This window comes from Capricornis sumatraensis, chromosome 2 (genome assembly GCF_032405125.1).
Source record: "Capricornis sumatraensis isolate serow.1 chromosome 2, serow.2, whole genome shotgun sequence".
NCBI classification, from domain to species: Eukaryota; Metazoa; Chordata; class Mammalia; order Artiodactyla; family Bovidae; genus Capricornis; species Capricornis sumatraensis.
Window position 1 is genome coordinate 204,311,451 of NC_091070.1, and position 17,107 is coordinate 204,328,557.

The following is a 17,107-nucleotide window of genomic DNA, read 5'->3' on the forward strand; positions in this document are numbered from 1 at the left end:
CACGACTGAAATGACTTAGCAGTAGCAGTAGCAGCAGTAGTGTGTCTATAGAGGAAAAATGCATCAGCCACAGGATATATGAGTCTGGTTCCTTTGGTAGTTACTTTCTTACTGATATTTAAAAAACTGGTTCAATTTTTCTACAAACTTTTCTGTGAGTTTGGTCAATACAAGGCCACCTTTGAGAAGCAGATCCATTTCCTGTAGGCTGACTAGTCAGGTCTCTAAGCCTACTAGCCAGAGAGTCAGCTAGAGGGCTGGTTATTGAGATAAGGATGAATTTCCTAAGATAATGAAAGCCACCTTCAGCAGACCTATTTGGATATTCAACTAGTCCTCTCTGGGCAATGTCCTGTACATGCAGTCTGTTGGAAACCAATACAGATTGCTGATATATTTCATGAAAAAAAAAAGTGTACACATGAATGCTTTGCAAACTACACAGTGATATTCAAATGTCGCTTTTTAATATGTTAACATAATGGAAGGATGATGACTAAAACCACAGTTTCTTTTTTCCTTTTTGGCCACATTGCACGGAACTTCCCCAACCAGGGAAAGAACCCTTGCCTCCTACGATGGAAGCACAGAATCTTAATCACTGAACCACCAGAGACATCCCAAAACCATGGCTATCTCAAAATTATATTAGTTCTTACGTCTTTAATTTCCTTCATGTGCTTCACTGACAGCTCTTCTAGATTTCTGGAAGCAGTCATCAGCCTGTCTTTGCTGTAACAAGCACCAGACAAAACAAGAGTTGCTCTTCTGTTAAGGCAAGCGGTTCAATTCCTTCTTTCTCAGGATGGTGAAGTAAACCTTCTAGTTGAAATTTTCCCTTGATAAAAGACATAAGCATATGTATGTATGTACAAACATACAACTGCGCATGCAAGAAATCTGTTATGTTTATACGCCTACAGTTAGACTCCTTACAAAGTATAGCTTAGTTTCTCTATTAATTAACAGTTATGTTATCAAGTAATAATGTGCGCATACATCAAATAGCTAAAGTACAAAAAAAAAAAGCTTTGAAGAGTTCTACTATATCCTCTAAAATAAGAAAAGCATGTGTTAAAAAATACAAGCTTTCTGCCTGCCCAGTTCTGAAGTTTGTTATTTAATAGTCTGAAAATCTCCCCAAGGCCCCTCGCAATGTTATAAATCCCAAAGTAGTTTTTGTCTATTAAGTATTTAGAAATAAAAGGATTCCTCTGGGAGCTGGAAAGCCATTAATTCTCTACTATCAAGGAATTATTTTGCTCCTACAAAGTGTCTTGTAACTTCTGTTGACTTCTAAGTCATTTAGCTTGCTTCTAAAACTTGATCTAAGCCTGCCATTGATACTGTCTTTAATTTTTTTAACTTGAAAGTAGTCATGCTACATAACAGCTTGCACTACATGGTGTGGAAGAGATAAATGTCTGCTGATTGATGGAATGGTATCTGTGTTATGAGAATCACTAAAGCATCACTATGAAGAAAGCCAGAGGAGGTGATGGAATTCCAGGTGAGCTATCTCAAATCCTAAAAAATGATGCTGTGAACGTGCTGCATTCAATATGCCAGCAAATTTGGAAAACTCAGCAGTGGCTACAGGACTGGAAAAAGTCAGTTTTCATTCCAAACCCAAAGAAAGGCACTGCCAAACAATGTTCAAACTATTGCACAACTGTACTCATCTCACATGCTAACAAAGTAATGCTCAAAATTCTTCAAGCTAGGCTTCAACAATATGTGAACCAAGAACTTCCAGATGTTCCAGCTGGATTTAGAAAAGGCAGAAAAACCAGAGATCAAATTGCCAACATCCACTGAATCACAGAAAAAGCAAGAGAATTCCAGATAAATATCTACTCCTGCTTCACTGATTATGCTAAAGACTTTGACTGTGTGGATCAAAACAAACTGTGGAAAATTCTTAAAGAGATGGGAATACCAAATCACCTCACCTGCCTCTGAGAAACCTGTATGCAGGTCAAGAAGCAACAGTTAGAACTGGACATGGAACAATGGACAGGTTCCAAATTGGGAAAGGAGTACATCAAGGCTGTATATTCTCACCCTCTTATTTAACTTATATTAGAGTACATCATGTGAAATGCTGGGCTGCATAAAGCACAAGCTAGAATCAAGATTGACAGGAGAAATATAAATAATCTCAGATATGCAGATGATACCACCTTTATGGCAGACAAAGTGAAGAGGAACTAAAGAGCCTCTTGATGAAGGTGAAAGAGGAGAGTGAAAAAGCTAGCTTAAAACTCAAAATTCAAAAAACTAAGATCATGGCATCCAGTCCCATCACTTCATGGCAAATAGATAGAGAAACAATGGAAAGAGTGACAGACTTTATTTTCATGGGTTCCAAAATCACTGTGGACAGTGACTGCAGCTATGAAATTAAAAGACACTTGCTCCTTGGAAGAAAAGCTATGACAAACCTAGACAGCATATTAAAAAGCAGAGATACTACTTTGCCAACAAAGGTCCATATAGTCAAAGCTGTAGTTTTTCCAGTAGTCATGTATGAATGTGAGAGTTGGACCATAAAGAATGAGCGTCGAAAAACTGATGCTTCTGAACTGTGGTGTTGGAGAAGACTCTTGAGAGTCCTTGGACTACAAGAAGATCAAACCAGTCAGTCCTAAAGGAAATCAATCCTGAATATTCACTGGAAGGACTGATGCTGAAGCTGTAGCTCCAATACTTTGGCCACCTGATGAGAAGAGCTGACTGGTTAGAAAAGACCCGGATGCTGGGAAAGACTGAAGGCAGGAAGAGAAGGGGACGACAGAGGATGAGATGGTTGGATGGCATCACTGACTCAGTGGACATGAGTTTAAGCAAGCTCCGGGACATGGTGAAGGACAGGGAAGCCTGGCGTGCTGCAGTCCATGGGGTTGCAAAGAGTCGGACATGACTAAGAGACTGAACAACAATTGTGAATAAGACTTGTTGGTATAATCAAATATGTTAATAACTTTTAACTAAGTTATGTGACCCAGATTATAGGGATAAGCAGAACTGTCATTGAACTGCAGTTAGTCTACATAGTCATGATCAGTTTTGCTCTTTTAACAGTAAAACTATATTTTGATTATTTTTATCTTTTCTTGATACGTTTTCCAGAGTTTCATTCTTTTCACGTCAACAGCTCTTGTGGATGATATATAAAATGTTAATTATCATCTGATACATCAAAGAAAAAAGAGGGTTCAGATCTGAATTTTAGTGCCCCACGCATCTTCCCCATGACTTATAGCTAAAAGTCTTCCTGTGCTCCTCACCCTACTCCCATCATCTGGTCCCCATTCATATCCTCCTCCCTACAAGGTCTCTGAGCACTATTCAGCTCCTTGTGGTTTTAGTTCTGAGTATTAGAGGACCCAAGACACTAGAAACCCATTTGGCAATATAGAAAAATGCTTCTGTTATAATAAAGAGAAAAAGTAGAACATAAAGGTATTATTACAACTATGTAAAAATCAGACACATAAGAATGGAAGCAAATACATCAAAACGTTAAAACACAACTGTGATAACTTGGTGAAATTATGAATAATAAGAAAACAAATGTTTGAATTCTTACATGTCCTACACTGTGAGTTGCTTGCCCCCAAGAGAGTAGCATACGCCCTGTCACCCTACCATGTTGTGGGGTAGAGTGGGGCAGTCTTAAGCTGGAGGAAGTTGAAAGGAGAAGTGGATGGGGGATACTGAGAATACTTTTGCATTCCTGGCTTCTGGGAAATTTGGGGTATTGGAGGGTAAGCAGCAATACAGGAAAAGGAAGCTTGTCTGGTCCAGACGGTGGTATAGGATGCAAGTCAATAGCTAAGCGTATGACTCATCCAAGCTCCTAGACTTAACACCCTTCCAAAGCCAGAGACCTTTAACCTCCATTCTACTTAGTCATCTAAGCCCTTGGCTTCCACTGAGCTCCTGTCACAACCTAAACTACTGTTGAAATCCCACAATTCTAAATTCCAAATGTCCCACTTGTCCACCTTCCACTCTTTTGTGTGTGTATAGTAAATATACGAAAGTTAAAATTTACCACTTTAACCATACTTAAGTGTAGAACCCAGTGGCACTAAGAACACTCTCGGTGCTGTGCAATCGTCACTGCTATCCGTTTTCAGAACATTTTCATTATCCCAAACATAAGCTCTGTATCCATTAAACAACGAGGCCCCATTTCCCACTCTCTAATTTCTGTCTCTATAAATGTGCCTATTCCAGGTACCTCATATGAGTGGAATCATACATTTGTCCCTTTGTTTCTGACTTATTTCACTTAGCATGTCTTCAGGTTTCACCCTCTTCATATCATGGATCAGAATTTCCTTCCTTTTTAAGGCTGAATAACATTTCACTGTATCTATTTTGGTTATCCACTCATCTGTTGATGGGCATTTGAGTTGTTTCCACCTTTTGACTATTGTGAATAACACTGCTGTGAAACACTGGTGTAACTAGTATCTAAGTCCCTGCTCTAGCTGTTTTGGGCATCTTCTTAGGAATGGAATTTTTGGATATATAGATCCATGTATATTAACTTTGGGGGGAACTGCCATAAATATATTAAAAAATAGCCATAGAAATGGGTGTGAAGTTATGCTCTCTTAAACTATTCTACAATGACAGTTGAAACCTCCAGTCCCTGGACCATTACATCTTGTCTCAAATTACCAGATACTCTTTGGCTTTACTTATTTCCCCCTCAAGCCTGGACCGTACTGTGGTTCATCTCAATCAGTCTCTCATCAATGTTTCCAGCTATCTAACCCCTTGTCCCATCTTCCCTGCAAATCCAAACTGGGGGGAAAGTTGGACCATCTGACTTGTCTCTACCTATTTTAGTCTGCTGAGTGCTGGAAGAGAGAAATGAACAAGTATGCACACTGGAGCCACTACAAATCCATGGTCTGCCACCTGAGCCAAGCTTCTCTACTTGCATAGGTCGTTCCATGCACTTGGCCAGTTTCTGCCACCATTTCACTCAGTAGATATTCAGAACTTCCACCTCTCCCATCAAACTCCAAACCTCACCTCTCCCGTCTGTTGGCAGATGACCATGTCCCCCACAGCACTAGTAAAAACTAAGGCCATCATAAGACTGTCAGCTTCTTCTACAGCCACCAATACACTAACCACCATTTTTAGAGAGCCTTTCCCTTCTCAGAGGAAGAGTTTTCCATTCTCTTGTCCAAAGCAAATCCCTTTACCCGTGTTCCAGATCCCATCTCGGATTGCTTCTTTTTTCTTTTCTGTTGGCTCACTATCTCCCTCTCAACTGCTGTCATCTCCTTAGGTTAAGATGTCTCTGATGGTAAAAATAAAGATACAAAATAACTCTCCTTTGATCCTACCATATCCCCCTCTCGAGTTACTATCCTCTTTCTAATCTATCTTACCCTCCTCAAGTCACAGCATTTGGCTTCTGCTCTTACTACTGTACTCATACTCTTATTCAGCAACAACCCTCAAAATGCCAAATTCAACTGGACATGTTTCTGCTCTTTTTAGGAGTGGTATCTGTCCTCTCCTTTCTGTTCTGTGATGTCACTTTTTCCTGTTTTCACTCTTACCTCTCTGGCCTTGCCTTTCCTTTCCTGTGTTCTTCCTGGGCTCTTCAACAGACATGTCAAATGCCACCATTCCTAAGAACCCTGCCTTTGGCTCTCTGCCCTTCTTACTATCATGGTGACGAACAGCTCAGGCAGGGGAGTCTGACATGCCTTGGTCCAAATCCTGGCTCCATCACTTTCTAGTTGTGTGACTAACACAAGTCATCTAACTTCTTCAAACTTTGATTCCCCTCAAAGAGAATGGATATAATAGTAATACCAATCTCATTGGGTTATTAGGAGAATTAAACAATAATCCATCTCTGCTAAGCTCCAGGTCTGTCTAGAAAAATTAGCAAGAAACAAATAAACTGAAGTTAGAACAAATATAAATAAGTAAATGTAGCAGAAATTGCCAGTTTTCCTTCTATATATATTTATTTTTTAAAATATGTTTATTTTTAATTGATTGATGATTGTGTAGTCTTTTTTGCTGCAGAAATAAGACTTTTATTTGGACTGGTCACAAGGATGCCTGCCTTCTGCTAGATACACCCATGTGACTAAGTTCTGACCAATAGGATGTAAACGGAATTGTGTGCCACCTAGTTTAGGAAATGTCCTTAAAGGAAAAGGATGGCCTCATCCTCTTCCTTTCTACTGGCTGGAATGCAGACAAAGATAATTTGAAGCTTGAGCATCCATCCTGGACACCATGATGTGGAAGCCACAGACCAAGGATGATATACTATCATATGAGAGAAGATATCTGAACCTTTGGTAATTTCAAAATGCTGCCCTATCAGTTCTGGGGTGCTTGCTTCTTGACTTTTATGTGACTTTTATTTTCAAGCCATTATTATTTTGAGTTTTCTGGCCTTTACAGCTGACCAATCCTAACTACTCAGGAGGGTTATTGGAAGAATAAGATACAAGGGCATATGCTGCAAACAAGGAGATCAAACAAGTCAATCCTAAAGGAAATCAGTCCTGAATATTCATTGGAATGACTGATGCTGAAGCTGAAGCTCCAATGCTTTGGCTACCTGATGTGAAGAACTGACTCACTGGAAAAGACCCTGATGCTGGGAAAGATTGAAGGCAGGAGGAGAAGGGGACAACAGAGGATGAGATGGTTGGATGGCATCACTGACTCAATGGACATGAGTTTGAGCAAGCTCTGGGAGCTGGTGATGGACAGGAAAGCCTGGCGTGCTGCAGTCTATGGGGTCGCAAAGAGTCGGACACGACTGAGCAACTGAACTGAATTGAAACATGGTTTGGTTGGTGGTTTAGTCGCTAAGTTGTGTCCAACTCTTGCGACCCCATGGACTGTAGCCTTCCAGGCTCCTCTGTCCGTGGGATTCTCCAGGCAAGAATACTGGAGTGGGTTGCCATTAACCTAGTTACATGGAAAATGAACATGGAACTAAGATAGTCATTGCTAGTCTATCCTGACCCATAAGGTCTTTCGCCTGTGTTTCCCTATGAACCTGCTCCCATTTACTTGCTTTTCCACATGGATGGCCTTTCTCTGTGTGCTCAACAGCAAAGCTAAAAACAGTCATCTGAGTCCTAAACCTATGTAATTTTTCAGTTAAAAGTCACTTCTTTTATCTATCCCTTTTAGTTCAAATTTATGAAAGAGAGACAATTATTTGTTGCTCACCCCATGAATTACTCCCCTCTCTCTAAAGTTAGTTGTACAATATTCCTTGTTCAGTTAGCTGTGGCTAGGACAGGTGGGAAGTAGGGATAAAAATACAGCCACCAAGCCTATCCTTTAAGCAAGGATTGGCAGAAAAGTACAAATTCCAGGGCAGAGGATGTAGGTAAGAAGGCAATACAAAATGAATCTACTAGTTAAGACCAAATGCATATCCAACTCTCTAGTGTATAGCTCAGTTTGAAAAATCCACTCATCTTTCTTAACACTTGGTCTTCCATCTGTATTCCAGTTAATAAAATCACTATCAATATAGTTTCCCAAGTCAGAAATCTGGGAGTCATCTTTGGCCTATCCTTATTCATCCCACTCTCATGGACAACCAGTCCCTGCATTTGTGGATTCCATCTCTTTGATCATTTTCTATTTAATCCTCTCTTAGTTTTGGAGAAGGCAATGGCACCCCACTTCAGTACTCTTGCCTGGAAAATCCCATGGACCGAAGAGCCTGGTAGGCTGCAGTCCATGGGGTTGCGAAGAGTCAGACACGACTGAGCGACTTCACTTTCACTTTTCACTTTCATGCATTGGAGAAGGAAATGGCAACCCACTCCAGTGTTCTTGCCTGGAGAGTCCCAGGGATGGCGGAGCCTGGTGGGCTGCCGTCTATGGGGTCGCACAGAGTCGGACACGACTGAAGCAACTTAGCAGCAGTGTAACAGTGTCCTTAACTGATCTTCTTGCTGCCCGGCTAGCCCCCATCCAGTCTGTACTCTATAAAGTTCTCAGACTGACCCTTGTAAATGCAAATCACTTGCTGCTTAACATTCCCATTGCTTTCAGGAAGTCTGGATCCTCAGCTTGGCACCAGAGTCTTCACAACATGAGCCCTACATGTCTCTCTCTTATCTTCTGCCACACCTTGACAGCCCTTCATGCCGGTGTATGGACTGATCCCTATCATGCTGCTTATTCCACGACTCTGAATATTTGGGTCCCTCTGTCTGGAATCCTGGGTCCTTCTGCCTGTTCTGCTCTGACATCCCAGAACTAACATGTTCCCAATGGATTTACTGAGCCCCAATGGTTGAGTGATTTGAAACTTATAAAAAAGCAGATCTTGAGGTAATATAAATTCATTCTTTGAATTCTAAATGCTCTAACATCTAAACCATGCCTAAACTTGCCCACATAACAAAGTATATAAGCATACTGTTCTTTAAAAGGAGATACTGAATACATGCTCATTATCTTAAAAAGTCACGGTCTGGAAAGAAGCACATCCTGTGGCGTTTTGGGAGCTTCTAAAACTTCTAGATGTAAAGAATGAGGTGGTAAGAGCAAACTGAGATAGAGGCAAAGAATTTGAAATGGGAAGAGGACAAAAGAATCACTGCAGTCATTTCGACTTGTTCTTAGCGCTGCAGTAGATGCCTTCAACTACAGGGCAGGGTCCAGGACCATACCTCGTGCTACAGCGTATCTCCTGGCGCTGAACAAAGGATGAGCCTGTGACCCCATGGTCTTTGAGTGACATAAGGGAACACAGTAAAGAGTATGGCCATGAAAACTGAGAAATCCACTTAGGTTATTCATCCTACCCCTTCTTTCTTCCTCCTACACAAATATAATTTAAAACATATAAATGTCTTAAATACAGTATCCATTATACAGTTTTCTTTTCAATTTGCAAATAAAATAAGGAGAAAAATAAACTTTTAAAAAGTTGAAAACAATGTAGCAATGTTTAAACACTTAAAATACACAATTAAGTGAAATAGAGAAGCAAATGTCCACTGTTAACTATGTAAAAAACATATGCACATGAGCAAGGATTGACACAGAACAGAGCAATGAACTACAGATATGTCAACCTTAGCACTGCTGTCAGACTCAGCCAGCCATTCAGGGCTGGCTAACTCTTTCTTGTCAGGGGACAGAAATTCTTTCTTGTTCTGTGGACAGAAGAATGGAGGGCAGAATCTCTGGCTTCTACTAACTAGATGCCAGTTATATATCACCAGTTGTGACAACTAAAAATGTCTCCATCCACTGCCGTGTTTCTTAGGGTGCAAAATCCTCCCCCTGCTGCCCCATCCAAGGTTTAGTAGCACTAGGCTAGGGGTAAGAGGAAAGTTTTCTGAATTTTATGTTAACATTGCCATAACGATGTTTGTTTAATAAATATATACTGGAAGGGGAAAAGAAAACTCCTTAACATATAGCATCTAACAGCCCTTACTACCAAGAGTTAAAATTTATTCAGCTCTCATTTAATATGAAAAAATTTTAAAAAGCCACAGAACTCATTTTCCTTCTCCAATCTATTATAGAAGAGAAAGTTGAATTTCTCATTATGTGGACACTTGACTTGGCTTTGAGCGTGACTATCACAAATAACTGATGAAATTAGTCTGATAAATAAAAATATCTAAAGTATTCTATCCCCACACATACCCATTTTAAATGTATACTTTGCATATCTTCAAAATAACTTTATATATATATAATAGTAAAACTCAACAAGAAACACATACTTTAAGATAAATTAGTTTTCCAAGCTCAGTTACAAGTGCACTGGATCTAAAGAAATCATATTCTACTTTTACAGCCTCTCTTCCAAGTTTTTGAGAGCTTTTAAGCCTGCCCCTTGCCAAAAATATTTATTTTCAATCATTCCTCCTGTTTTTGTTTCTTATCTTTTACCACAAGGAATGTTTCCTGATTAAGAACTATCATGAAGAGCAGGCACAAGAATTGTTTCAAGCATCTCCTTTCCTGAAAATTCTATCCTGTCATGGTGTTGAGTTCATACGGACTTGAAGTTGTTAACGATCATTCTGAATGATCTTTTCACAAACGTGAATGCGTCACTAAAATGAGTGCCTAAAACAGTATACACTTAACAAGAAACACCTTTCTCTAAATAAGACTGAGATAAGTCCAAAAGTACATTTGGATTTTTTTCTCCTCCATTTTCAAAACACACCAGACTTGTAGAAATTTACTGTTTGTATTTACCAATGTATGCTTTTCCATTTTCGTCTCGAGTTTACTCAAGACAGAATGATTGCCGTAGTACAGAGACACAAAGAAAATCTTCCAAATGATTCCAGGGCTGGAGAATGTGAAATGCTTAGTTACCCAAAGCATTGTAGCAGGAAAGGAGGAGGGGGTGTAGAGATAACAGAGGTGATGGAGACGAATGAACATTCAGGAATGTGCGGTGTGGACAAGAAAGGGCGAGAATGGCTGTACAATGATCAGGATGAGAAAACTGACGCTCAGGGTAATGAGAGAAGTGGATGAGGTTGCTTGAAAGGCGCAAGGTAACTGACTTGATGACGTCTGATGTTGAGGATACAAGGGGCCTCCAGAGCTTCATCAGGAATTCAAGTTCTGCATGACGAACAAACGGCAAAAAGGAGGAAACAGCAGTTCTTTGTTCACAGGCCGACACTCAGAGGATGCCGTAGCTCGGTGGACTTTGTCACGGCCCCTACCTTCACGCGCAGTCTCTGAGTAGGGCTGAGTCTTCGCCTGGAAAGTGAGCAAAGGAACGGCTACTTAAACAGCTTGAGTGTTCTAAACTCTCTTTAAAGAAAAGCAGCAGCCTAATTCTAAGGGCCTGTGACGGGTGGGTCCCGGGAAACCGACCAATCTATTCTCAGGCCGAATCCCTCCAGCCCGCGGCTAGAAAGGCCAAGCCAGGTGAGGCTCTTCTGTCGTTTTGGGCCCTGCCGGGAAAGGCCTGGAATGCTGAAAAAGAGCGAAGAATAGCTGCTTTCTTCCTTGGGGCTGCGGGAACCTTAGGAATCAAGCCGGAAATTGTCTCTTGGAAAGCGCGGTGAGGGTTCGGGGGCCGCCAGGGTGCGAGCGGCAGGTGCCTGCTCAGTCCCGGGCGTCATAGCAACCGCGCTCGCCGCGGAGACGCCTGGCCGTCCTTCCGGCGGCAACCATAGAAACGACGCGCGCCATTGGCTCAGGAGCTGCGCTTCCGGCCGGAGACCATTGCTACGGCGCAGACCATTGGCCTCTAAGTTACTGTAACGAAGGCACGGCTCTTCCCAATGGCTCTGCAGTAACCATGGTAACGTCGTGGTGCCTATTTGCAACTTCAAGTTCTGTCACAGGGCATTAGTTGTTCTCAGCTTCCTGCCAAACCTTATCTAGAGCCCCAGTCTAACAAACTTGGATTAAATTTTCTAGAAATAACTTCATTCTTAAAAGGTGGGGGGTGGGGGAAGCTAGGTCAGCGGTTCTGAATTTTAGGACTTGTCACTCATCACCTGGGTAGGGCACCTAAGACAAATCACAACACTTTTGGAACCCGCTTATTATTGTAAAAATGACGAAACCGAACTTGACTACAACTATTCCTTAAGTCCTTTAGAAGTCCTAAGCACTGAAAATTCGGTTTTCGCGAACCATATTCTCCACCTATGTAAGGCAAAATAAAAATATCTAGAAGACACAACATTTAACAAAGGATCGGTTTATATGCTCTTCATTTAAATGCTCTTATCGCAAGATTCTAGTTAGTTTACCTAAACCCGATTTTACTCATGTTTTGGGGCCCACGCTTTTCTGGTATCCCGAAGATACACTTAACATTTCTTAACCTTATTCTAGTTTCTCACAGGCTCCTTTCCAAAGCTTTGCCAGTTCTACATGCATTATCTGGACAGATAGTACCCCTCACACTTCCTAAACTCTCGCTCTGGCACCAGAGCCCTTGCAAGTGTCTTTTTTTCCCCTCTGATCTAAAATGCTCACCACCATCTCCCCCAGCCCACTTCTAACAGTTCAAGCGTCATTTTCTTCTTAGGGATACATTGTTTTGTCCTCCAATTTAGATTCAGGATCCTTCTTATTTGCTCTAATTGACTTATGTTCCTTTTTATTCTTAGTTTTTTGTTTTGGGCTGTGCCCTGGCTTGGGACTGAACCTGGGCCATGGCAGTGAAAGCACCAAGTCATAACCAGTGAACCACCAGGGAACTCCCTCATTCTTAGTTCTTGCTTTCTTCACACACTTCCATTTGCTGACTAAAAAAACCACCTCTTGGAATTTTTACATGCTGTGAATGAAAATGAAACTGAATTGGAAAACACTAAACAATTCCATTTAGGGTAATGGAGGTTGTTTTTAAGCATTAACAAAACACAATAGAAAATGGTTCCTAAGGGGAGTAATAATGATATTAATAAAAATAAACATTACAACCACTTCTAGTTCTAGCTCCATTTATCCTCATTATACATTCAAAGATAATGACAGCCATCATCTACACGAGCCTTCAGATGTAGAGAAGGGAAGAAGCCAATCTTTTACTTCATGCTCCTTTTGTACTGCAGCCACTGTCTACAGTATGTTGCTTTTTAGATTTTGCTATTTGGATCAGAAATTAATTTTAAATTTTTGTTCAACGGGAATGCTGCTTCCAGAGAAGTCCTGATTGCTGCAGTTACTTTTCCTGTTTCCTAATTTAATGAAGTCACATTTCTTGATTTGATGACATATTTAGGTATATCTTGGCATTTATGTTCAAATCTCAGTTTATTATACTTCTATTATCAGACAGACACATTGGACTACTCTTTCCAATACACTCCATGAATTGCATTTTAACTAATTTATGTCAAGTACTTTTTTATCCCTAGCTCTTAATGACAGTTTTTCACACTGCATTCTGGACCATCCTATGGATCACTGAGGGTACTTCTCTGGTCTACTTATTTTGCACTCCCAACCAAAAGCCCAGGACAGTGAGAGCTTTGAAAACTTCTCAAGGATTCAGGAATCAAGCAAGGCACCAGCAGTAACACTGCCTTGCTAAGTGAGAAAATTAGCAATTGTAACCATTTATTGTGCAAATTATGTGTCAAGTGCCAGACTCATGCTTTACCTTCACCAATTATTTAATCCCCACAACAAATGGTGTTACTTTGCAGAGAAATCATCACCATTTTATAGATGAGGAAACTTGAGATTAAGTCAGGTATCTAAATTTATAAGGTGAATAGGTGGCACAGCTGGAAGGGTGAAATCCAGCTAACACAACTGCAAAACCCATACTCTTTACCTCCTTCAGGGCAGTGGTCACCACCTGGGTCCTGCCTAGCCTCCAGCTTAACTTTCCCACAATCGCAGTTATAAAATATTTGAAAGGTAAATTCTTAACTCAAATATGAAGTGAGTCTAGGAAGAGAAGCAAGAAGTAAATATGGTGGGATAATCATCAATCTACAGCTAATCTGTCTTTGGGGAGGTGTCCTTCTCTCCTACACCCATTTTTACTAAATTTCAAGAAAAACCAACATCATCGTATTGACTTTGGGGCACATACTTTATTGTACTTAATTTTTATATAGCCACTTCCCAAACTAGACATGTTTATTCATCTTTTTGAGCTAACTCTGGAAGATAGTGAAGAACAGGGGAGCCTGGCATGCTGTAGTCCATGGGGTCACAGAGCTGGACACGACTTAGCGACTGAACAACAACAATTCACCTTTGACTCTTCAAAATCCTGAGGGCCTACCACATAATAGGTATCAACAAAATAAGCATGGCCATTCAGGCATCCATCATCCTTTTTATAGTGTGAAGAAGGTTGATGTTCAGGCCCCACATGTATATTTTGAGGAATATGATACCCAATAAGCTTTTTTTTTAAGCTGAGAAACAGCTAGAGTCATTCTCAAAATCAAGATAACATTCAGGTGAGTGTGTCAGGTGGTTCGGTGATAACAGATTTGCCTTTGCTTTCATTTTTTAAGAGTATTGAAAGACCTTTAAAAGACAGATGCTGAGCCACATTAGCCTGCCCACCACTCACTGCTTTTCTTCTTCATGAAAGCAAAGGATTTATTCTACTTCTCACCACCTATAAGAGCTCTGGTCCACTGAACAAGTTTTGATCCTATAAATAAAGGCTTTTTACCTCAGTTTTTGTCATGTATAAAAGCAGTATGTCGAGACTGAAGATCATCCACTATCTTCTCTTCTATCTCTATGCCTTTCTCTACTTCTTCCTCTGATAACAGTAACTTGGTTTCTGAGTCTTTGGTTATAATAACCACAGAAGATCGTCGTGAATCAAGGATATTAGCCACCACCACTTGATGTCGATAAACTTCTAAAGCATTCCGTGCACGATCAATTATGATGGAGGGGTCAGTCTCCAACTTAAAGGAAATTATAAATGCTTTGGGAGCCCAGTCTTTAACCAAAGGAGAAAGCATTTTTGGCACCATCTTCATTGTTATCTGTATTGGAAAAAGAGAATCTTAATAAGCAAACAAGGTTACTACCTACCAGGCAGGTCAATCTCAAAGGAAATTAAGGAAGCAAGGACTCAGATGTTTGGCTATGTCAATTCAAGTAGGATTTCTCACTGCCAAACTTTTTAAAGCGTATTAAATGCTTACTTAAAAGTCCTGCCTTTGTAGGGTCCATAAGGATGCCTGATTTCAAAGCTTCGTGCATATTCTGGAGCAAACCACATCTTACGAATTAGCCCTGCCTTGTAACCCTCATTACCATAAATAAAACTCTGAAAAAATAGCATTATATTTTCTCAAACATTCCCTTTATATTTAATCCAAACCCTCAAATAAACAAATACAAATAATCTGTTTATACAAATGATACTCTGGCAGAAGCTCAAGGTTGAGTTTTTAAATCTCTCAGCCTAAAATATTTCTTCCACTGGTGGACTGGCTATTTGATTCCATTAAAAAACTGTCACTGGTAACATCTTAGCACTGAGGAAACAGAATTGATTTTATTTTTATTCATCAACACCACAATATCATTCTCATTTCCTTCTAAGGGGAATGTTGAGTTGTTTTGTGTACTTTCAAGTACAATACAGAACTAAGAATTACAGGATAAAGTAAGGTTCCCAGAATTTAAAAAGTGTGAAATCACTAAGCTAATCATCAGAATTTTCCCTCAAACAGTTAGCAAGAGTGACAGGGATCACATACCCATTCCCCATTTTACTTTTCTGCTTAGAATTTATCACTACCTAATATAGTATGCATTTGACTTACTGTTTCCTCTGCAGAGTATAAGCAAAACCAGGGCACAATATGTTTCTTTTCACTACCTTATCTCCTACAATAGTGTCTGGCATATAGTAGGTACTCAATAAACATTTGTTGAAGAAATGAAAAAATAAACTGTCCCACAGAATCAGCAAGTGCTCCACAGGTAGTTTCTCCTATTTAAATCCTACTTGTATCACCCAATAAAAGACTAAGAATTCCCTCAGGTTCCAAGAAGCCAGATGATTTCAGCATCTTCACCACACCACTACCCTCCTCATACCTTCTCCTTAAACTGCAACAATAACCACCATCTCATCTGCCCCCACCACTCTCTCTAATTCACCTTTCACGATGATGCCAGAATGTTCTTCACAAACAAACTTTATCTCATTCTCTTACGTTTCCCTTGGCTCCATAGGATTAAGCTCCTTAAGAAGGAACACAAAATTTTCTATGAAGGAAGCTATTCCTTCAATCTGCCCTCCACCCTCACCACTCTCCAGCTTTACCAGACAAGGTCAGTTCACAACACTAATGCCCATTTTTAAGCTCCAATTGTGTACTCTATCTGGAATGATCTTCCCTTGGTCTGGTACACCTTCTGCTTATCTTTTAAAACCCAGTTCAAGCCATTTCCTCCAGAAAGCCTTGACTTTCCCCAAGATTCACTCACCCCATGCTCTGACTTCACTTGGTACGTACCTCTACTAGAGCATTTATCACTCTGTACTGTAATTATGTCTGTGTCCAGCAACCTCAACAGATTGTGAGGTTCTTGAGGGAGGGCGGTGTCTTATTCATCTCTGTATCCCTAGTGCCTAGCACATACGGAATGCAGAAAGGCCATCTCCAGATCAAAAGGAAATTAACCCAAGATTGGTTATAGGGAATCAGATCTCTGGAAGAGAAGCGCCCATCACCTGCAGTGGGCCCCCAGATGACTGGATCTTGTGTTCAGGCATTTCAGAAGCAGGAACATAGAAATCTGACACGGCCGCAGCCAGGTAAAACATCGCAGAAGAACCTGAAAAAAGCACAGAGTGTAATAAATCAGAGAAGTGTATGGAGTCAGCTCCTTTTCAACTCAGGGTCCTCCGCTGTGAGAGCCCTGGGTATATAGTAAGGGGCTATGTGTCTAGGGGGAAAGCCTCTGCCTCCTGGCTTCCGATGAACTCCTAAAGGCACGCACCTAGTGGGTTGAGAGCCTGGGCTGCAGCCTGCAGCAAATGCAAATAGTCTGCCAAAGTGGTGAACTCTATGGCCAGAAAGGTGCCGGCAGCCTCAGCTTCCTGGTAGCTCCGCAGAGCTGCGGCGAAGCCCGGGAGTGCTTTTTCCTCCGCCTCCAGGCTCAGCAAGCCCGAAGGCGCTTGGCTGGAGGGCCGCAGAACAGACAGCCAGGTCTGGGGCGGGTAGCGGTGGGCAAAGGGGAAGGCAGAGCGCGCGCGGTACAGGAACAGAACCCCGTAGCCCGCGGCCAAGAAGGCTTCGGCCGAGCTAGCACCGCGCCGCCCACTGCTGAAGTTGTCCAGGAAGCGCACAGGCCGGGCTTCCAGAGGGACCTTGGTGCCGCCGGAAGTGACCAACACCACTCGTCGGCCCTGCGCGCCCAACCGGGCGGCGAAGCGAGCCATAACCTCTGCCCAGCGCGCAGCACCGGCCGGCTGGGGAAACTCGGCAACCAGGTCCACGGCCGCCATCAGTCCCCGAGCGCCTCCGCGTCTGCGCAAACTCTAGGCGCTGCGGCGCCACGCCCCCTGCCCCCTTACCTGGCCCGCGCGCAGCCGCAATAGTAACTGGGCGGTTGGCTACGG

The 17,107-nt window shown here is 41.6% G+C and overlaps 1 protein-coding gene across 3 annotated transcripts; it reads right to left on the bottom strand.

Annotated features, from left to right (window-relative positions):
- Positions 1 to 718: 718 nt before the first annotated feature.
- On the bottom strand, positions 719 to 16,993 carry PPCS (phosphopantothenoylcysteine synthetase). 3 transcript variants are annotated; one of them, XM_068965019.1, is made up of 3 exons: positions 16,486 to 16,993; positions 16,217 to 16,320; positions 719 to 838 (listed from the first exon to the last, which is right to left on the bottom strand). In XM_068965019.1, exons 1-3 carry the CDS (start codon positions 16,991 to 16,993, stop codon positions 719 to 721), a joined length of 732 nt encoding a protein of 243 aa, XP_068821120.1. The 3 variants fall into 3 exon arrangements, with proteins under 3 accessions (XP_068821120.1, XP_068821119.1, XP_068821121.1); XM_068965018.1 differs by lacking the exon at positions 719 to 838 and adding an exon at positions 13,592 to 14,510; XM_068965020.1 differs by lacking the exons at positions 719 to 838; positions 16,217 to 16,320; positions 16,486 to 16,993 and adding exons at positions 13,592 to 14,510; positions 15,999 to 16,167.
- Between the last annotated feature and the right edge of the window lie 114 nt (positions 16,994 to 17,107).